Source organism: Plecotus auritus (genome assembly GCF_963455305.1).
Source record: "Plecotus auritus genome assembly, chromosome: 4".
NCBI classification, from domain to species: domain Eukaryota; kingdom Metazoa; phylum Chordata; class Mammalia; order Chiroptera; family Vespertilionidae; genus Plecotus; species Plecotus auritus.
In genome coordinates, this window is record NC_137775.1 from 89,702,596 (window position 1) to 89,725,526 (window position 22,931).

Here is a 22,931-nt window from a genome sequence, read left to right on the forward strand (position 1 = left end):
ACTATAAAGACTATAAGCTAAACATTACATATAACTTCAAAATAACATAAAACTATTCCTATATCATATTATACTTATATAAAAATATGTTTACATAGAAAAATCATAAAGTATATAGAAAGAAAAACAATTATATAAAGGGAATAAAATTAAAATATTGTGAATTTTAAAATATCCCTTTAAAACTTTTATTCAATTGTTTATGACTTTTTAAATTCACAAAACTTTTAAAATGAATATTTAAGTCATGACAAATTACACCAAAAAGTTATCAGGAAACTGAAAGACAGGCTCAAGGCGGACTTTTAAAGCTCAGGAATGCCTCCTCCCCTTCTGCATGCCATCCTCTTCCCCCATCTAGTCTACTCCTTCCAAATGTTTTCATCTTTAAGCTCTTTATTTGTCAAAGCTACCTAATTTAAGAAATAAATATAATGGAGTACATCCAAGAAAACCCTGTTTTACAGTGGCTAATGTCAGTTGTTTAGTAATAATTCATGCAATAGAAATAATATGTCAATCAGAAAATGAAAAACTAAAAATCTTTGACAATCATAAATGATTCTCCCCACAATTTTCAGATATAAGAATTAAAGAAACTCTAAAAATCCCTTAGAGTTTTTTATAGGCAAAATCCTCTGCAATAAATATACCTACTTATCCCCATGAAGTACAAATTTGTAGAATGCAAGACAAAAAAAAAAATAAACCAGATATTGACAGATTCCTTCAGGCTATTAGTAAAACTAAGCTATTTACAAATATACATAAATCTTAAATTAAGATTGTGACTCCAGTGAGTAGACAGTTCACCAAGAGCAGTGCTGACATTTCAAGAGCTCCAAAGAGCATTCTATGCCAAACACAGGACAAACACAGGACTGATTTTTCTCAGAAAGGTGAGCCCATCTATACTAATAAAAGGGTAATATGCTAATTAGACCAGGGCGACCAGCCATCTTCCAGACGTCCGACTTCCTTCCAGACAAAGCCATAGTGGTGGGGGCTGAGGCAGAGGCAGTTAAGGAAGATCAAGCCAGCAGAGGAAGGCAGTTGAGGGAGAGATCAGGCTGGCAGGGGAGGGCAGTTAGGGGCAATCAGGCAGAGAGGTTAGGGGTGATCCGGCAGGCAGGGGGCAAGGTAGGGGCGATCAGGCAGAGGGGTTAGGGGTGATCAGGCAGGCAGGCAGGTGAGTGGTTAGGAGCCAGTCATCCCAGATTGCGAGAGGGATGTCTGACTGCCAGTTTAGGCCTGATCCCACAGAGCAGTCGGACATCCCCCGAGGGGTCCCAGATTGGAGAGGGTCAGCCCAGGCTGAGGAATCCCCTCTGTGCACGAATTTCGTGCACCAGGCCTCTAGTTAAATAAATAAAAGCATACGTTGGCTACTATCATTGTGCTAATAAAAATATGATGCTGACAGGATAATACCTGGCCCTCCATAAAATTCCTACTGTACCTTTCTATTTTCAAAATCAGAAAGGCACTTACGATCTTAGCTCGCCATCAAGATCCTGTTGTCTTAACTTCCTGAAATCTGCATCAAGAGCCTGGTAGTTTTCCTCTGAAGTATCATAGAAACCAAGAGCAGGCTTTTTTTCAAATGGGATTTCAGCATTATAATCAACTCCTCTCTTCTTTTTTCTCTTCTTCTGAATTTCTATGCCAGCTGCTCGAAGTTCTCTTCTCTTTTGGAGGGCAGCAAGACGCCTGAAGAAAAAGAACACAAGACCACCTTAAAAATCATATGCCATGGGTAAGGGATGGATTATCGAATAGTGTTAAGAAAACTAATTGGTTATTTGAGAAATAAAATCCTCACCGCATACCATTCCCCAAAATAAAGTTCAGTTTGAATTTAGAGTACACACATACAAAAGCAAAAATAAAAACCAGAAGAAACTATGTGTAAATAAATATGTATCTTATCTATGGGTGGGAATGTACTCACCAAATATAAATAAAAGACAAAGGAAAAGAACAAAGGCTTTGAAATTTAATATCTCTGTAGCACTATTTTCAAAAAATCATAAAGCAGCCCTAACCGGTTTGGCTCAGTGGATAGAGCGTCAGCCTGCGGACTGAAGGGTCCCAGGTTCGATTCCAGTCAAGAGCATGTACCTTGGTTGCGGGCACATCCCCAGTGGGGAGTGTGCAGGAGGCAGCTGATGGATGTTTCTAACTCTCTATCCCTCTCCCTTCCTCTCTGTAAAAAATTAATAAAATATTTTTTTTAAAAAATCATAAAGCAAAATTAAAAAGCAAATAATAGAGAAAATATTTGTAATTATTAGGAATGGTTAGATATAAAGAATTTATGCAACCCAACTGAAATAAACAATAGGAAATAAACAATTCACTAAGGAAAAAAAATACAAATTGCTGTAATGACAAAAGGTCTACTTAACTAATACTTTTAAAGTCACAAATTAAATTAACAAGTACCATTTCTGTATTTCTAATTACTAGCATTCAGCTTTTTGTCTTGTTTTAATGGCAATGGTGCTAAAAAGCGGAGACTCTACCACACTGGCAGTTAAGAAAGTAAATTGGTGTAGCTTTCCCCAGAGAGAATTTAGAAATATACACTAAAACACTAATGTTTTTCACATTTTTTTTAACCCAACCTTAGCCTAAGGAAATAAATAAGAGCATGAACAAGGACTTAGCTATAAAACTGTCCTTCAAGCACTATTTGTAATGGCAGATAACCAGCATAATCTAAACATCCAACAATAAGAAACTAGTTAAATGAATTTATACATAGCTATAAGACAGGATATTATACAGCCATCCATATAACCTTTAAAAAGTCTTTAAATCTGCCAAAACCGGTTTGGCTCAGTGGATAGAGCGTCAGCCTGCGGACTGAAAGGTCCCGGGTTCGATTCCGGTCAAGGGCATGTAACTTGGTTGCGGGCACATCCCCAGTAGGAGGTGTGCAAGAGGCAACTGATCGATGTTTCTCTCTCATCGATGTTTCTGACTATCTATCCCTCTTCCTTCCTCTCTGTAAAAAATCAATAAAATATATTTAAAAAAAAAAAAAGTCTTTAAATCTATTTTGACATGGAAAGATGCCCAAGACACACTGCCATGTAAAAATTTTCAAAGTTTACATGTTACAGAACAACATGTAAAATTATATGTGTATCTATTAATGAATATATGTGTGGGGAGATGTGAAGGATGCCCCCCAAAATATTAACAGTGATTATCACTGGAAGTTGGAATTTTATTTAATTTTCACTTTATTTGTACTTTCTAATGATTCCATAATTTTAATGATTTAATGGTGAGAAAGTTATTCACAATATTAAAGGGGGGAGATATCAATCCAGAAAAATCAAGTATAGGAGCAACTTCCAGCTTGAAGAGGCTCTGCAGACCCACTCTAGCAGAACAGACAAAAATCAGTTTTAAATTTTTTATTTTAAATAATTTTAAGTCTCTGCAAAAGATCCTAAGGGGATAAATGAAGAAACATTTATTCAAGAAAACCTACTAAAACTCCTTCTCCTCTTCCTCCCGCCCAGCTCAGGGAGATGGAAACTCCACTGGTGCAGCCAAGAACACAGGCGTCTGAGGTCTCTTCTCCAGCTCCCAGTAGGAGGGCTTTTATTCCAGGAGCAGCATTTCTCATCCTGCCTCCAGATACCTACTACTGAGGCTAATCCCATCCAGAGGAGCTGAGAAGTCCTGGCTTCCTTCTTCTGCCCAGGAAAAGGCTCTATCCTGAGCACATTGCTTCTGAGAATACTAAAGCCCCAACTGCCTCTGCCCCAGATTGTGGGACGAGGGTTCCATGCTGGGACAGGCAGGCTGAGGAAAGCTGGAGTGCTTCACCGCCTCACCAAGCACTCAACTCCTAAAGTAAGGATGTCATGCAGAGACAAGCACATCAGAGTGCAGCAGTAAAACAGGAACTCCAAATCACTCCACAAAGCATGGAGAAGTTAAGCCTACGGGTACTCAAAATAGTGAAAGTTGGGGTGAAGTAACTGGGAAGACACTGTCATTGAAGATAGTAGACTAAGTAGGCCCACTAGTTTGCCAGAGAGAAACAGAGAGGCAGGTGGGAGAAGGCCCCCTGGGGTCAGAACAAATATCAAACCCAGAAACTATCCCTTCAAAGGAGCCCAAATTTGATTGGATCAGTTTGTGAGGTAATTTATACCCCAAAACACTGTTGAAAACAATAAAGCAATCAGCTAGCAATTCTAGAGTTGGGTGTAGCCAGGAAAAAAGATGTCAAATAAAGTCCTGTCAAAGCCATGTTACCCCAAGCTGACTGTGGGCATACTTCAAGAAGAGTAAGATCGGAGGCTTCACAATTCTGAGATGAAGGAAGGGGAGAACAGACTTTACTAAATAGACAGTCACTAAACAAGTAAACAAGCAAATAACAATAACTAGGTGTGAGGAACACTAGTACCCAAGATTACTATAATACACCCTCTAAGTTCTACAGTTCTCAATAAAATGTTATGAGATATGCAAAGAAACAGGAAAGCATAGCCCATACATCAGTAAATAAGCAGAAAATGTCTGTGAGAGCTACCAGATGTCGTATTTAACAGACAGACTTCAAAGGAGCCATTATAAATATGTTCCAAGAATAAAAGGAAACTATGATTAAAGAAGTAAAGAGAAGCCCTGGCCAGTGTTGTTCAGTGATTAGGGTATGGGCCCATGCACTGTTCAATTCCTGGTCAAGGGCACACATACCTCATGTACCTCAGTTCCCCAGCTCTGGTCAGGGGACATGTGAGAGGCAACCAATTGATGTGTCTCTCTCACATCCATGTTTCTCTCTCTCTCCCCCTCTCTTCCTTCCCTTCCACTCTCTAGAAAGCAATGGAAAAAAATATCCTTGAGTGAGGATTAATAAAAAAAGAACCACATGAAAATTCTGGAGTTGAAAAGTATAAAGCTGGAATGAAAACTTCACCAGAAGGGTTCAACAGTAGATTCAAACTGATAAAAGAATTAGCAAACTCGCCCTCTAGCCGGTTTGGCTCAGTGGATAGAGCATCAGCCTTTGGACTGAAAGGTCCCAGGTTCGATTCCGGTCAGGAGCACATGCCCGGGTTGCAGACTTGATCCCCAGTAGGGGGCGTGCAGGAGGCAGCCAATCAATGATTCTCTCTCATCACTGATGTTTCTATCTCTCTCCCTCTCTGAAATCAATAAAAATATATTTTTAAAAAAAAACGAATTAGCAAACTTAAAAATTATGCAATCTGAAGAACAGAGAAAAAAAGAATGAAGAAATATGAACAGAGCCTCACAGAAATGTGGTGGGACACCATTAAGTGCACCAACATATACACAAAAGGAGTAGCAAAAGAGAGGGAAAAAGGGAGAAAAATACTTCAAGAAGTAATGAATAAAAATTTCCCAATTTTACTGAAAACCATTAACCTACACATTCATAAAGTTCAAAACTCTAAGATAAACATAACAAAGAAATCCACAAACAGAAACATATTTAAAACATGCTAAAAAGCCGAAGACAAGTAGAAAACCTTGAAAGCAGCAAGAGAGAGAAATGACTCAACACTTACAAGTGAATCTTAATAAAATTAACAGCTGACTTCTCATCAAAACAATATATATATAGGCCCTGACCAGTGTGGCTCAGTTGGTTGGGTGTTGACAGTGCATGGAAAGGTTGCCAGCTGAATCCCTAGTAGGGGGCATGCAAGAGGCAGCCGATCAGATGTTTCTCCCAATCCCTCTCCCTTCCTCTCTAAGAATTAATTAAAAAAAAAACAAACAAACAAACAAAAAAAAAAAACACTATACAAAGTTTGATCTAATCTTATATAAATGTTGTTTTGTGTGTATATACACATAAATATACATGTATATTAAAAAAGGTTTTAGTAATCCACATATGTAATCTGTATGTTCACGTGGACTAATGTCACCCCATTAAATCCTATATAATAAAAATTAAAAAAAAAGGTTTCAAAGGACACATTTCAAAAGTTAAAATAACTTCATTCTTTAAATCAGGGGTGGGTAACCTTTTTTCTTCCACCAAGGGCCATTTGGACATTTATAACATCATTTGTGGGCCATACAGAATTATCAACTTAAAATTAGCCTGCTATATTTGGTCAAACATTTAATTAACTCACCCCTAACGCCTTAGTAGAGCCAGACCAAATGATTTTGTGGGCCTTATATGGCCCGCAGACCAGATGCTCCCCTTCCCCTGCTTTAAATAAATAGACTTCAAACGACATTAGAAAACCTCTGCAATATAATATTAAGTGAATATAGCCAAGCTCTATAGCATTATATCAACCATGCCCCCAAAGTAAAATAGAAGGAAAAATGTGTTATTTTTGCAATCAATAAAAAGCTTTAAGTTATAAAACAGATGAGTAACTTAGCATTTAAATAGTCCTGCACTGCATTTTGCATACAGACCTAGTCTAGTCCAGCAATTTTCAGCCAGTGTGCGGCAAGAATTTTTAGAATATGCATTACCTGACTACTTAGTCAGGGGCACTGACGTCTTTTCCCTTAGATTACCAAATTTAAAAAATGACACCAGCCAACACAATAACAGCCATCTGGTGTGAATGAATCAAAATTATACCTATATTTTTGGTCAGATTGACAAAAAATATATTTTTTGGTATGTCACAAAATTTTAATAATTAGTTTATGTGTGCCATGAGATGAAAAAGGTTGAAAATCTCTGATATACTAGTACATGCAAAATAAATTATAAAGATGTGTAGACCGTCTAAAAAAATCTACAAGAAGGTGTAGGGCAAATTTATAGCTGAAAATTTTTATAATATATTTTTATTGATTTCAGAGAAGGGAGAGGGAGAGAGAGATAGAAACATCAATGATGAGAGAGAATCATAAATCGGCTACCTCCAACATATTTCACACTGGGGATCAACCCCGCAACCCGGCATGTGCCCTGACCAGGAATCAAACGGTGACCTCCTAGTTCATAGGTCAACACTCAACCACCGAGCCATGCCGGCTGAGCTAACGCTGAAAATTTTTAATTAAAGCAAGCAATGTCAGCCAAACTTGGAGATTTTTCATATATGCACTTGCCACATCCTGGGCCCAATCCCAATGGTTAAAAGGCTCAAAAAAATGTTTCCCAACCAACCATGGACAAAAATGGAAAAGTGATTTTTTTCAACCTTACTCAAATTATTTAACCCTAACAAATGTACAGAAAGGTGGCTGAGACTGGACAGAAATTTTAGTACCTCCCCTTGGTTTTTGCTTACTGTCCCAGCCCAATCATTCTCCCATCATAAGTAACTATTCTGGGCTAGTGACTGGCCAGCTATGCCAACAAGCATCCTCAAGCATAAAATAATCCTCCATCCAAGGATCTGGCACTACAAAGCCATTATTGGGGAAACCATTAACACAATACTAGTCATTAGGTAAGGAAGCACTTTCTGGTTTGGGGACCATAATAGGCAGCTGTGTATGCTAGGGAAGTTATTACAATGCCTAAACTCCAAAAGCTAATAAGCATTATACAGTTCAGGTATTCCCTTTATCCACTTCTGGGCTATTAGGAATGATGTCAATCATAGCTCTAATCAAAAGGAAAAAGGAGCCCCAGCCGGTTTGGCTCAGTAGACAGAGCTTCGGCCTTCGGATGGAAGGGTCCCGGGTTTGATTCCGGTCAAGGGCACATGCCCAGGTTTCGGGTTTGATCCCCCAGTAGGGGGCCTGCAGGAGGCAGCCGATCAATGATTCTCTCTCATCATGGATGTTTCTCTCTCTCCCTCTCCCTTCCTCTCTGGAATCAATAAAAATATAAATAAATAAATAAATAAATAGGAAAAAGGAAGGGGAAAGTGGAGAAAACCTTGAATAGAGTTCAACACTAAACACACTTTTTAAATAAAAATTTCTGCTGAAACCGGTTTGGCTCAGTGGATAGAGCGTCGGCCTGTGGACTCAAGGGTCCTGGGTTCGATTCCGGTCAAGGGCATGTACCTTGGTTGCGGGCACATCCCCAGTGGGAGGTGTGCAGGAGGCAGCTTATCGATGTTTCTCTCTCATCGATGTTTCTAGCTCTCTATCCCTCTCCCTTCCTCTCTGTAACATATCAATAAAATATATTTAAAAAAAAAAAAATTCTGTGAAAGTTAAAATATGGTTTAAGAATCATTAACTCCCTCTAAGTTCAGTCAAGTTTCCTGTTTTAAGTCAGTACCTGCCCAAAACCAATCAAGGAGAGTAACTAACCGGCAATCATGCAAAAGTCATATAGCCTGTGTCTCCTCTAGCCATCTAACTCCAAGATGGCTACAACAAAGAAGCACTCCTGTGCTAACAGAAAAATCCAACATGCTGAGTAGACTACCTGGGCATTACTTCTGCCATATCTTACCAAAAAAATTTTAATGTCTTTTTTTCTATATTCTGAAATGATTAGAGGGAAAAGTAAGATGTTTCCAAAGCAATAAAGAATATTACCAAAACTAGAATTGAATAATTCTAATTACTACTCATCAACAGGGTTGGATAAATCATGCAGTTATATCAGACTAAGGCTGCACAGACTTAATTGTTCAACTATGAATGGAAACAACCATACCTTGCTTCTTCCAATTGTTTCTCTCTTGCTTTCCTCTTGGCCTTCTTTCCCTGAGTATTAGCGAGGCGGGCTCTGGCTTCAGAAAGCATCTCAAGTTCATCTACAAAAATAAAGAGAAGAAAAACTAAGTTCTTCTCCAATAGAAGCAAGGCATGTGAGAGACGTACTCTAGTGCTTAAGATGAGAAAAAACATCTCCTATAAATAAATACAATTCCTACATAACAGGTATTTTGAGAAGAGCTAAGTAAAATGAAATTAGAAAAAGCATCTAGCAAGTTTTCATTAAAAAGTGGCTATAATTATCATATCCTTCATTATCATCTACCTGGCAAGGCACAAATTGTGAAATATTGCAGAACTACTATTTAATTATAAAGGAACTGATCATCTTCACTAGATACACCTTTTTTTCCTCAGAAGTATTTCTCTCCTCATTACTGATGCCTTAGGCCAGTTCCTATACAAGGCTGTCCAATGAAATCATAAGGGACCTTTGAAAAATCTCAGATTCCAGGGTCACCCCTCCACCCTGAAATTACTGACTCGGTTATCTCCAGGGGAGGCTCTAGTACCTATATTTTTAAAAGTTTCCCACGTAACAATAATGCAGCGAGACCAGCCATTGTCAGCCTTTGGGAACCACTACCCTGAAACAAATTTTAGAAACTCAATATTCACTGAATGGTTCACAACAATCCTATAAGATCGATATTATTCTCCATCTGGCAGGAAATAGAATCAAAGCTCAAAGATATTATATGACTTGCCTAAGGTCAAACAGCTAATAAATGGCAGACACAGGTCTAAAATCCAGATCCTCTGATTCTGCATTCAATGTCTCAAGGAGTCATCCTAAATCTCCATCATAGTCTCGCGGTAGTGCTTATCCGCAGATTAAATTACCTGCCTAAAATCAAAAAAGTAGTTAATAGGACTGGAGCCCATATCCTGACTTCTTGGCTCTCTCCACAGAATGGGAATAAGAATACAGGATCTCAAGGGCTTACCTCTAGCCTCCAGGCAATCTGTCCAGAAGTATTACATTGCTTAACTTATTAAATGAATTGAAAAATTAGAAGATAAAAGGGACACTGTCCAAAAATAGCAATTACTTTATAATAGAAGACTGGACACATTTAAAATGAGACAGGAAGAGAAACCAAGATGGCGGCATAGGTAAGGACCTAAACTGCTGCCTCGCACAACTATTTCAAAACTACAACTAAAAGACAGAACGGACACCATCCAGAACCACAGGAAAGCTGGCTGAGTGAAAATTCTACAACTAGAAGGAAAGAGAAAAGCTCACAGAGAATTGGAGGTACAGCAAAGGGTCTTTGTGCGCGCAGAGAGGAAGGGCGGCTGTGAGCCTGGCTGACTTTCTCTGGCGGAAGGGGGAAGGAAGCCCCCGACCGCACTGAACCCCAGTTCTGACTGCACTGAACCCCAGTTCCAGGCAAGCCCCTGGGGACCCACGCTCTTGTGGGGGGAGTCTGGACTCTCGGACGGAGACTCGGGAGCTGGGGAAGACAGAAGTCTGAAGGCGTGCGCGTGCCAGTGCGCACAAAGGCTGCAGAGGTTGCCACAGGCTTTCCCTAGTGGAAGGGGAGTCAGAGGCTCCTGACTGCACTGAGCTCCAGTTCTGACTGCAGTGAACCCCAGTTCTAGGCGAGCCCCTGGGGACCCACGCTCTTGTGGGGGGAGTCTGGACTCTCGGGCGGAGACTCAGGAGCCAGGGAAGGCAGAGGTCTGAAGGCGCGCATGTGCGCGCAAGGGCAAGGCTGACGGGAAGCCAAGACTGAGACTCCACCCCATCCAAGCTGAGCACAGAGGCTATTGCAATTTGGCAAGTCTAATCCTATAAGGCTGTCTCCAGCACTGAACTTCTCCCAGCATAGACACAGCTGATCCTTACAGCCAACTGGCCTGGAGGTCAATTCTTCCCAGTGATACCAACAACAATCAAGACTTAATTACAACAAGGCTGTACACACAGTCCACAAAGGGGTGCACCAAGAGTGTCCACCTCAGGTTAACTGGGGAGGCAGACTCACTGGGCCATATTGGAAACCTAGCACACAAATCTACCTTACCAACTCAGGGAAGCAGTGAAAATGCGGCATCAAAGAATCAGATCACAAACGAAAGAAATGGAGGAAAACAAACGATTGGATATAGAATTCAAAACCACGGTTATAAGGCTTTTCAAGAATATCCTAGAAAAGGCCGATAAATATAACGAGACCCTCGAAGATATGAAAAAGGACCAACTAGAAATTAAGCATACACTGACTGAAATAAAAAATATTATACAGAGACCCAAAAACAGACTAGAGGAACACAAAAATCAAGTCAAAGAATTGAAATACAAAGAAGCAAAAAACACTCAACCGAAAAAGCAAAAAGCAAAAAAAAAAATCCAAAAAGTTGAAGATAGTGTAAGAAGACTCTGGGACAACTTCAAGTATACCAACATCAGAATTATGGGGGTGCCAGAAGAAGAGAGAGAGCAAGATACTGAAAACCTATTTGAAGAAATAATGACAGAAAACTTCCCCCACCTGGTGAAAAAAATAGACTTACAAGGCCAGGAAGCGCACAGAACCCCAAACAAAAGGAATCCAAAGAGGACCACACCAAGACACATCATAATTAAAATGCCAAGAGCAAAAGACAAAGAGAGAATATTAAAAGCAGCAAGAGAAAAACAGTTAGTTACCTACAAGGGAGCACCCATACAACTGTCAGCTGATTTCTCAACAGAAACTAAGCAGGCCAGACGGGAGTGGCAAGAAATTTTCAATGTGATGAATAGCAAGAACCTACAACCAAGATTACTCTACCCAGCAAAGCTATCATTCAGAATTGAAGGGCAGATAAAGAGCTTCACAGATAAGAAAAAGCTGAAGGAGTTCATCATCACCAAACCAGTATTATATGAAATGCTGAAAGGTATTCTTAAAGAAGAGGAAGAAGAAAAAAGTAAAGAGAAAAATTATAAACAACAAATACATATCTATCAACAAGTGAACCTAAAAATCAAGTGAATTAAAAACCTGAGGAACAGAATAATCTGGTGAATATAATAGAATCAGGGGCATAGAAAGGGAGTGGACTGATAATTCTCAGGGGGAAAGGGGTATGGGGGGTTCATGAAGAGACTGGACAAAAATCATACACCTATGGATGAGGACAGTGATGGGGAGGTAAGGGCAGAAGGTGGGGTGGGAACTGGGTGGAGGGGAGCTATGGGGGGAAAAAGGAGAAACAATTGTAATAATCTGAATAAAGATTTATTAAAATAAAAAATAAAATAAAATGAGACAGAATAACAACATCAGATTGAACTGGAATTCTAAAAAGTCAGAGGTGTTTAGGAAGGAATTAAAAGAGTTAAAAAGACTGAGAAGTGTGTAAGTTACCAAAGAAATAAATTCCTCACAAGCATCCACTTACCCTCGTCCATATCAATTGGATCAGGCCGTGCTGGTTTTGTTTCTGGATTTGGATCTATTTCTCCAGGTTTAAGTTTTCGTGGATCATCTGTTGTTTCCTCTTCATTGTCTCTTTGGGCTGCTTTATCCCTAGAAAAGAATCCAGATGAGTTAGTCATTCTACCATACCATTTAGTCTTAGAAATACCAAATTTCCTAGCATTGGAACTCTTTTCTTTCAAAAACCCAAAGGGACAGCATAGATGGACCTGGAGAGTATTATGCCAAGTGAAATAAGCCAGTCAGAGAAAGACAAGTACCATATGACTTCACTTACATGTAGAATCTAATGAACAAATTAAACTAACAAACAAAATAGAAACAGACTCACAGATACAGAGAACAGACTGACAGTTGTCAGAAGGGAGAGGATAGAGGGGCTGGGTGAAAACCGTGAAGAGATTAAGCTGAAACAAACAAAACAAAACAAAAACCCTCATAGAGAAAAGTATGGTGATTACCAGGGAGAAAGGGGTTGGGGGGAAGGAGCAGAGGGTAAAGGGAGGATAAATGGTGATAGAAGGAAACTTGACTTGGGGTGGTGAACATACAATACAATGTACAGATGATGTGTTGTAGAATTATACCCCTGAAACCTATGTAATTTTGTTAACCAATGTCACCCCAATACATTCAATTAAAAAAAAGATAACCCCAATGAATAGGCATTAACAAAATAAAGCATTCCTGCTATTGCTTCACCTGAAAGAAATGGTATTAAAATTCCCTCTAATTTCAGTTTTTCCATTCACTATAAAATAGGATCCAAGCAGTCCCTTAATCACAAATGCAGTACAGTCATACAAGAAACACACACAATTAGGGATGAAATAAAATGATGCAATGGTTAACTCTCAGCAGTGATTATGAGTGATTTTTATTTGTTTTACTATTTTTTCCCTAGGTTTTCTATGATGAACATGTATGGTTTGTATATTTTTATATTATTCCCTTAAAAAGGATATAACAGAATAAATAACAATTTTGATCAACCACATAAGATTTGGAGTATATAATCCAATAGCTTTGTTCCTTTATCTTTACTCAAATCTGTAACTAAATGTTTAAAGACAGAAAATGTTAAAATTTTATTCAAACTCATTCAGAAGATATACACACATTTTAATACTGCCTTTGGAGATCCACTTACAGAAGAAATTCATAGTGTTCCAAGCACTGGGCAGCTGTTCTTCCAATGATTGGAGCAATGGTTCTCCACTGAGTTGGCATCAACTTGGCCAAGTGTAAGAGTTTTTCCTCTTCTTCTCTGGACCATTCTGTTTTCTTAATGCTTGGATCAAGCCACTCATACCTATTAAAAATATACAATTTTATACATTAATCAGTCACCTAGCATGAATATGCTATTTACATATTAGATATACTGACTTCTAGTGTCTGAAAACAGAAGGGAACTCTCATCCTTCAATTATAAAAGCTGGGTTTTTTACAACAGAATAGTCACTGCTTTTGTTTGGTGTTTTTAAATTTAAGTGAACTAATGTCATTATCTGTCTTTCCTCATGCCCCACCCAACCCATCTTTTCCATCCAGTTTATTTAGCTAGGTGAGAGGCTAGCAAATAAGATATAACCTTTACCAAACATCAGGCAGGGACTTAGCTCCACTAAGAGAAGCAGAAGTCAGAACCCCTTGTTCAGGTTGAGGACCATCTTCCTCTTTGAGGTCCAATCCTACATTATGAGCCTTTCCCCTGCTCGGGTGCCTAGGAAATTAGGTCCCTCTTGTACAATTCAAAATATGATCCTTAGTACCACATAGGTCAAGACTGGAGCCAGATCATCCATGCCAAGGACACATGTAAAAAGTTTAATGTGTCCACTACCTTGTGACTTAAAAGGGGATACCACAGGTGTATGATGGGTTTTGCTATATTTTGGAGTAGCAAATATGCAAAATATCAACTGTATTATGAGTAAACTCAACTATTGTGAGCCAGTCTAGAAGTTAACCATTATTTATCATTCATTTCTTTGGGAAAGAAAGTTCTATCCAACTTTTAAACTTTTGGAGCACAATCCACTTATAAGCTGAAGTCCATCTTTACCTAAAAGCAGATTTATTTTATGCTTCACAAAGCACTCTCAAACACATTAACTCACTTTAGCCTCATATCTCCACCAGTTAGAGCCAAGTATTATTATCCCCAAATGGGATTAAACAGGGGCAGAATAGAGAGGACAGAAAAATGCCTTGCCTAAGCTCACTGAAAGCAAGTGACAGTTAAGTCTTAAATCTAAATTCCCATCTTGTCCTAGCTGGTTTGACTCAGTGGATAGGGAGTCAGACTGCGGACTGAGGGTCCCGGGTTTAATTCCGGTCAAGGGCATATATCTGGGTTTCGGGCTCGATCCCCAATAGGGGGCGTGCAGGAGGCACCTGGTCATCATTCTCTCTCATCATTGATGTTTCTCTCTCTCTCCCTCTCCCTTCCTAAAATCAATAAAAATATAATTAAAAAAATAAATTACCATCTCCCACTTCATATTTCTGTTATATCACTACGCCTTCTTTCTTTGGTAAGGTTCAAAGAACTGACATTTTCCTCAAATAATTAAAGTTGTTTTCTGTTTTCCATTCATTAACTGATACATACCATCTGGCTTTGCATTGCTTTGCTGATTTTCTATGCAGCAGTGAGGCAATCCTAGACCACTGGTTTTTCCCATATTTCATTACCGCTGCTTTAAGAATTTCATCCTAAAAAAAATTGTCAAAGAAAAACAGTATATTCAATCAAAAAATTCCAAGTGAGAAAAGACAAAATTTAAATGAACAGGGTTTCTGGAAAGAAAAAGAAAGACACACATACCTCCTAGATCAGTGATTTTCAACTGGTGTGCCACAAGAATTTTTAAAACATGCACCTGACTATTTAGTCAGGGGCCCTGACCTCTTTTTCCCTTAGATTGTTAAGTAAAAAAAAATGACAATAGTCAGCATAACAATAGCTGTCTGGGGTGAATGAATCAAAATTATACTTTGTGTGTGTGTGTGTGTGTGTGTGTGTGTGTGTGTTTATGTGTGTGTGTGTGTGTGTGTGTGTGTGTCAAATTGGCAAAAAATGATATAATTTTTGGTGTGCTTCCAAATTTTAGTAGTTTATATGTACCATGAGATGAAAATTGAAAATCACTGTCCTAGATTTTTTTTAAAAGGTACAAAGTCCTCATTTACTATAATAATAAACAGAAAGCCAGAATCAGCCAAATGCAAGAAATTAAGAAAACACCTCTTAGAAGGACTCTCTACCCTCCCTTACACAGAACCCCACCCCACACCATAATAAATTGGGATGGATACAGCCCAAACTGAGAAACCTTACTTTTGATAGAGACTAACAAAAAACATTCTCCAATATGTGGCTGTCATTCTCCTCAAAGAAGTACAGCTCATTCACACATTTATTCAGTCAAAAGACATTTCCTGAACACTTACCTTACACCAGGTCTTGTGTGCTTAGGGAAAGAGAATCCAATAGGACACGTCCCTCCCTAAGTCAAGACTCTAGTAACTCCATTATCCAATCCAGGCTTCCTGCCTCCAGTTTATGAATAGGATTTTCTCTCCAGTCCCATAACCCCCACTCTAACCCTAAAATACACATCCAGGTCTAACTTGAGAATTATTTCTCTCCCACCTCACCAGTTAGCTCTCCCTCCAGCCTCTAGATATTATTTCACCAGGGTACTCATTCTGATATGGAATTCACCAATCTCAAGGGAGCCCAGCAAGATAAACCATAGACACCAAAGATAATAAAAACCATAGATTAATGCACTTGGGGCATTTTGCTTTTAGGATTTTTTCCACTTGAGCTATACACCTCATACATGAGCTGCTCCATCCCACCACACCTTCCCCTCATCAGACTTCAAAAGACTTCAGAGCTTCGGCCACAGCAGAGGAATCCTGCTGCTACCTGATTTTGTACATCTGTCTCTCCCCCAGAAGTCATCTCTTCTCCAATTTAAACAACCTGGTTCCCTCTGTGCAAGCTGTGAGGCAAGGTTGTCTGGTGGCTGACTTTACTTGTAACTTTGTTGCAGTACTGCTAATACTTAAACTTAAATGCACCTTCAACTTAGTATATACAGGCATGAGCAAAAATAGGTTTACAGTTGTAACACAAATAAGTAGTACAATAATTAATAAATAATAATACAAGAATAAACTGTTTTGTGTACTCACCGCTGTAAACCTACTTTTGCCCACCCCTGTTTAGCAGTTTTCTACCCTACTAGATTCATTCCACATTTACTAAGCAACCTACTTCATGTTGGTTACTGTCCTAGGTTCTAGGGAGACCAAGATCTGATCCTCTTGCAATGCTGTCTGCTGGGGGAAAGAAATAGCAACTAGCACTTACTGAAAGAATACTAATTATCATCCTCATTAGAAAAATGAGATTCTGAGAGGTTAAGAAACTTACCCAGCATCACAGAGAAGGATGTGATGCCTGCAAAAGGTCAAAGCAAGCTATAACAAATGGATGAAAGAGGAGCGATGGGAACTCTGGGGGTAGAACTAATTTTTTACAGGAAAATGGGCAAAAATTCCAAAGAGTTTCTGAATTGGATCTTGAAGGATGGTCGGAAAGAGGCCAAGCAGGAGGAGGATATTTAAAGAAAGCACAAGATATAGAAATACACAGATCATGAAAAGATATGATGTGCTCCAGGAACGGGCAAATTTAATGCACTCTGAACACGAACTGCACTGACATCTCGCTTCAATTGTACTCTCCCTTTACAGTCTCACCATTGGCATTATCCACTACATTTCTGCAAGCAACGAAACTACTGTAATCAGTTTATCCCATCAGCCTTCTTTCCAGGCTGAGGAATGACAGGATGAGACACGCCTTGGGATCTCTCGGGAGGACTGACAAAGTTATACATTGGTAACAGATAACAAGAGGGCTAAACGGGCTCTTCAAACCTGGCACTCAAGCCTCTTCCCCTCTGCACGGAAGTCAAAAAAGAAACAAAGTTGTGGCCACTGCACTTCTTTATTTTTGAGTATCAAAGAAAGGCACGGTGCCCGGGCTGAGAAGCAAGGGTGCCCCCAGAAGACCAACTCTCGCTGTTGTTCTATCTCCCCCTCCGTACCGAGTTCTGTGGTGAGGGGGTGAGGGGGTGCACCTTCTACTCAACGAATGTTCACTGGGGGCCTAACAAGTGCCTGGCAGGTAACCAGGTGTTTAAATCACAGTCCCTGTCCTGGAGGTGCTCAGATAACGCAGGGTCGGGGACGGGAAAGGCGCGGAGGGTCCGCCCGGAGCTGCCCCCACGCAGACCCTGCAAGGTATCCGCGCCTCCGCGACCTCCACGCGCGTGCGCAAAAGCTGCCGGAGGGGGCGAAGGGCAGCGGACGGCGGGAAAGGGGGACTTACCTCGGTATTCCTCCACACGCCCCCTTTAATCATAATTCGAGGCATCTTGGCGGCCGGATGTCTCGGCAAGTGGCCGAGAGGAGCTTCAGAGAAGTAGCAACGGCGCTGCGGCCACGAGACTCCAAGCCTCCACTTTCACCAGGCGCGACCTTCTGCTATATAAAGATCTGCGCAGGCGCCAGGCGGTGGGCGGGGCAGCAAGTAGCAAGTATCGCGAGAACTCGGGTGGCTGAAAGGAAAGTCAGAGCCTTGTTAAAGCGGCAGTCCGGGAGGACGCCAGAAAACCGTGAGACCACTCTGGCTGAAGCGCAGGACGCCGCGCGCACATCCAAAACTGATTGGAGGAAAACACAGAGGTCGCGAAATGTCAGCCGTGGCTCTCAGCAAGGAACGTAGAGGTGGATTGGTCGTGACGTCACCTAGTGGCAGAGAGTGGGAACATCACGCGCGTGGAGTTTCAGCCCAGTCGGTTTAAAAAGAGCTTTGTTAATTATAAATTTAGCACTTTCTTAGGCATTTAACTAATAGGAATTTATGCCCAGAATACTCAGGGAAAGGCAGTCGCTTATTTAAGCCTAAATTTCCTAACCTGTAGAGATAATAGTACCAACCTCATAGGGTTGTCCTAAGGATTAAATCTCATAAACCAAGCACAGTATCTGATACATAATAACTGCTTAAAAAAAAAAACAATAGTGGCAGCTGTAGCCCAGCCGGTGTGGCTCAGTGGTTGAAGTCCACCCCTGAATCTAGAGGTCAAGGTTCATTTCCCCGTCAGGGCACATGCCCGATTCCCGGCTGAATTCCCAGTAGGGAGCGTGCAGGAGGCAGCCAATCGATAATTCCCTCTCCCCTCTCCCGTCTCCCCTCTTCCTCTCCCGTCAATAAAAACATTTTTAAAAAGAAAGCTTTTTTTTAATGGCAAACTTCAATGATCAGGGGTTGTTCCAGAAACCCCCTGTAGGATGTGTGACCTTTACCTCTTGTCCACTACATCCCCAACATCCACTCGGTTGCTATGTGTCTCTCTCACACACAGAGACTGGCCAAGTGATTGATCTGATCAAAACTGAGCCAATTAAGTCTCCTCCCAGGAATTTTGACACTGGAACCTGGAAGAGGCCAGTCGCTCTGCTGGCCTATGCATCTCTAATATGTGACACCCAGGAGTTGTCTGCTACACTATTTTGGACTATGTCGACTAAGAAGGGAAGACAGCAGGAGCCAGATGCATTGAGAGAAGCAGAAAGGAGAGTAAAGACAAAGGCAGGTCCTGGTTGTGTGGGAGTCCCTGGTTGCATGCCTGTTCTTGAATTCAATGATCAGTTCCCCTTTCGGCTTTGGCCAGTTGGAATTGGGTTTCTATTATTCGTAAGCAAGATTCCTAACAAACCCAGTCTTCTCTCAAGAGCCATTTCAGATCTAAAATCCAAGATGATGGCTTCTCCATCCCACTCAGGACCACCTCTACCATATGTCACTAGAAAAGGTGCCCCTTCTTCAAGGCAAGTTATTGACACGTACTGGAAAATTGTCACAAAATACTGTTTTGAGAACAGGACACTCTTATTACAAGAAAATTGGATCTACCATGTCTACAATGTGAACTGTGTCCCCTAGAGGCACCCACTTCCTCATTCACCCAAATATGTTCCTCAGAACACTGGGATACTCCATTAAAAATAAACAAGTCTTGCCCTAGCCCAGTGGTCGGCAAACTGCGGTTTGCCGCTCTGTTGACTAATGAGTTTGCCGACCACTGACTACCCTAGCCGGTTTGAATCAGTAGTCGGCCTGCGGACCAAAGGGTCTGGGGTTTGATTCCAGTCAAGGGCACGTACTTCGGCTGCAGGCTTCTTTGCTGCCCAAGAGGTAACCAATCAATGTGTTTCTCTCACATCGATATTTCTCTCTCTTTCCTTCTCTCTTCCACTTTCTCTAAAAATCAATGGAAAAATATCCTCAGGTGGAGATTTTAAAAAAATTTTTTTTAATAAAGAAAATGAGAAGAGACATGGACACACGGGGAGAACAGTATGTAAAGAAGGAGCCATAGGTCGGAGATGGATCTACAAGCCAAAGGAATGCCAAGGATTGCCAGCAACACCAGAAGCCAAGAGTGAGGCATGGAATACATTCCAAGAAGGAACCAACCTTGCTGACACCTTGATTTCAGACTTCCAGCCTCTAAGGCTGAGACAATAAATGTATCTTGTTTTAAGCCACCCAGTTTGTGGTACTTTGTTATGGCAGCCCTAGGAAATGAATACACTCCCTTTATAATGTAACATTTCCAAGCTAATTTGACCCTGGAAACCATTTTTCTTATATCTGTTGATATGCAGGAAACACAATTTGGGAAACTCTGGCCCAGAGAAAGGAGGTTGGAGGTCCATCAGTTTACAAGGGGTAAGGAGAGATGTAAGCTGGAGGGTTTTGTAGATTGCATAACCTGTCACTTTCCCACCCCTCATTCCTTTGTGGAAGCTGGTTCTGACTGAGCTAACTATGCTTAGCTGAGAAAACAACAAAATTTAGTCTCCCTTTCATCCAGTTTTTTGCCATCAAGAAACTGTCCAAGACTAAAATTAGAGTCAAAAGCCTACGACAACAATAAGGCATGGCTAGGGATTGGGGTTAGCCACCCCTATAATCTTAACCTCCGTGCCCCCCACGCCGCCCCCGCCGCCAATAAACAGATGGGATTAAGTAGCAACATTGTGCTGCCTTGCAAAAAGAATTTCAAAACACATCTTCTAGCCCCCACCCCATCTACAGATTGCCACCCCCTCAGCCCCTCCCTCCCACTTAGAAATTCCTCAGCTAGTATTGGGAGAAATTAATGCCTGAGTGTCAAGTTACTGTGAAATGGAATTTCATGCACCGTATGTGCTGGTAATTCATATCATATTACTACCCATGGTTAGTCATGTTAATTGGCTTGCAGTTCACCTACTGAGATTTCCTTGTGGTGGGTCCAGTTATAGTTTGTAATTTTTTTCTCAGAAACTTATCTTCATGGGTATTATTTCTTTCTTTTTAAAAAAATATATTTTTATTGATTTTGAAGAGGAAAGAGAGGGAGAGAAACATCAATGATGAGAGAGAATCATTGATTGGCTGCCTCCTGCACACCCCCTACTGGGGATCGAGCCCGAAACCCAGGCATGTGCCCCTGACTGGAATCAAACCTGGGACCCTTCAGTCCGCAGGCCAACACTCTAGCCACTGAACCAAACCAGCTAGGGCTCATGAGTATTATTTCTAAGGAGCCCACAGAGCCCTGAGCCGGGGCGGGGCGAGGGCGGGGGGCGGGGAGCGTTCCCAAAGAAAATTTGCTTTTGCTTTTTCTCATAATACGCTTTTTCCCCAGAAGTTCAAGAGTCTTTTTGAGCTCATTTCTCAGTTTGGGATTGATATTCCAGCCAGGTAATTTACATCTAGACCCTGCATCCACATGGTACAGGCTTGGGATTTCATTTCTCACAAGAGACTTTTTTCACATGCATGTAACAGACCCCAGACTGAGATCCCCAGCTACATCCTGGACAGTTCATCTGTGTGTGTCCGTTTCCCCAGTTTCAACTTCCCAAAATTGAGCTCCCCCCAGAAAACCTGTATTTCCCCATAGCATTTCTTATTTCAGGGAATAGCACCAGGCTGCAGGTTGTGTAAGTGGTTCACTGCACAGGGGACACATGGAGTTGAAGTCTTGCACACTGCTCACCAAGTGGTGCATCCACGCAACTGTCCACGAAGAGGGCATCCTTCTCTAGGTGTATAAAGAAACCACATGGGCTAGACTCCACGTGTTGCCCTGGCAACAGCACTATCCACCTTGGCCACTTCTTCTCCCTTACCTTCCCTTACCCACCCATATCCAAGCCATCTCCGAGTCTAGCCACTTTTACCTCCTAGTTAGCCATCAAATCCCTCTCCTTTGTGCCACCTCGGCTATAAGTTGCCAGATTTAGCAAATAAAAATATAGAAGTCCCAGTTAAATTTCAACTTCAGTATAAATAAGTAATTTGTGGTACAATTATGCCTCATGCATCCATTGTCCTCCCTTTCTAAAAGAACACCAATTTTTACTGCAGGCCACCAGAAGAACACATTTCTAGCCAGATGATCATACCCATGCTCACACCACCACCACTGGAAGCTGCCCCCACACCCTCTCTATATTTTGTGGAGGTGTATACATTTTCTCAGAAAATAAGGCATTGGGTATAGGGTTTCTTATTTCATATGAGGCTGAGTCCCTCCATGCACAGGAAATGTTTACTTGTCATGTATGTATTTTGTACAAAGTCCAGGTGTTGGCTCCTCAAGTCAGTGACTCCCCCTCCACCAGGGTGAGGTCAGGCTATAACCCCTCTGGGAGTTTCCCAACATGGAAAGGACACAAGGCATCTCAAAGAGGCTCCCACATCCTTTCCCGGAGCACACTGGGAACTTGGCCAGGATCCCCCTTAAAGGTGCACCACCCATGTCTGGCACATTGCCCAGGTGTCACTTGCTCCTGATTGTCCAGCCAGAAAACGGAAGCCTCTCTAGACCACTGTCATGATCTCAAAGTATCCAACGCTAAAATACTTCACTGACCCCAAATCCTATAAACAAGGCATTTGTTTACCTACCTTCTTTTTTAAATTGATTTTTAGAGAAAAAGAGAGATTTGTTGTTCCCACTTATTTATCCATTCATTGGTTGTTTCTTGTATGTGCCCTAACTGGGGATCGAACCCCCAACCTTGGTGTATTGGGACAATGCTCTAACTGAGCTACCTGGCAAAATATCTAAGAGCAGAAGGAAACAGTCTAACTAAACTGAATACCTGAAACTAGAACTATTGACAATGGAATCTTACAGAATATCCTTAAGTCAATTGTGGAATTTTAAAAGTTTAATACCCTAATTACTTAATATTTTGGCAGAGACTATAGAATCAGTCTTGGAATTGTCTTCTTTTAGCTTATTTGGACTTTGGTGCCAATAGCTGTATAACCATTTTCCCTCTAATCCACAGAGGCCATTTTCTTCATTGTTCTCAGGATCTGAAAGTAGAATACCTTACGTGCAATGTAAGTCAGTATTCTAATGAATTTACTTGTCAATGTCCTATAAGGGTTGTTTTTGTCAAACCTCCAAACATCAGTTAAATAAAGTAAAAATGAACACACACACACACACCTGTGCACACACATTATTATTTACCAAAGAACCTAAAGTGAGATGAAGGGGATCTTCATGTTCATGAAGTTCAACCTCTTTGTGCCGAGACAGAAGAAAGGGCTGGGCCCTGGCCCGTGTGGCTGAGTTGGTTGGAGTGTCATCCCAGGTACCAAAGGTCATGGGTTTGATTCCTGGTCAGGCACATACCCAGGTTGCCAATTCAATCCCCAGTTGGGGT

At 41.0% G+C, this 22,931-nt stretch overlaps 1 protein-coding gene across 1 annotated transcript in view; it reads right to left on the minus strand.

Annotated features, from left to right (window-relative positions):
* CDC5L (cell division cycle 5 like) overlaps positions 1–17,701 on the minus strand; it is a 56,745-nt gene extending 39,044 nt beyond the window's left edge. Inside the window, exons 1-6 of the mRNA XM_080664743.1 lie at positions 17,518–17,701; positions 14,719–14,822; positions 13,252–13,413; positions 12,064–12,191; positions 8,606–8,705; positions 1,492–1,710 (exon numbers count right to left, since the gene is read on the minus strand). Coding sequence (XP_080520869.1) covers positions 1,492–1,710; positions 8,606–8,705; positions 12,064–12,191; positions 13,252–13,413; positions 14,719–14,822; positions 17,518–17,562 — 758 coding nt within the window. The 5' untranslated portion in view covers positions 17,563–17,701. The remainder of the gene's footprint in view (positions 1–1,491; positions 1,711–8,605; positions 8,706–12,063; positions 12,192–13,251; positions 13,414–14,718; positions 14,823–17,517) is intronic.
* Positions 17,702–22,931: the final 5,230 nt, after the last annotated feature.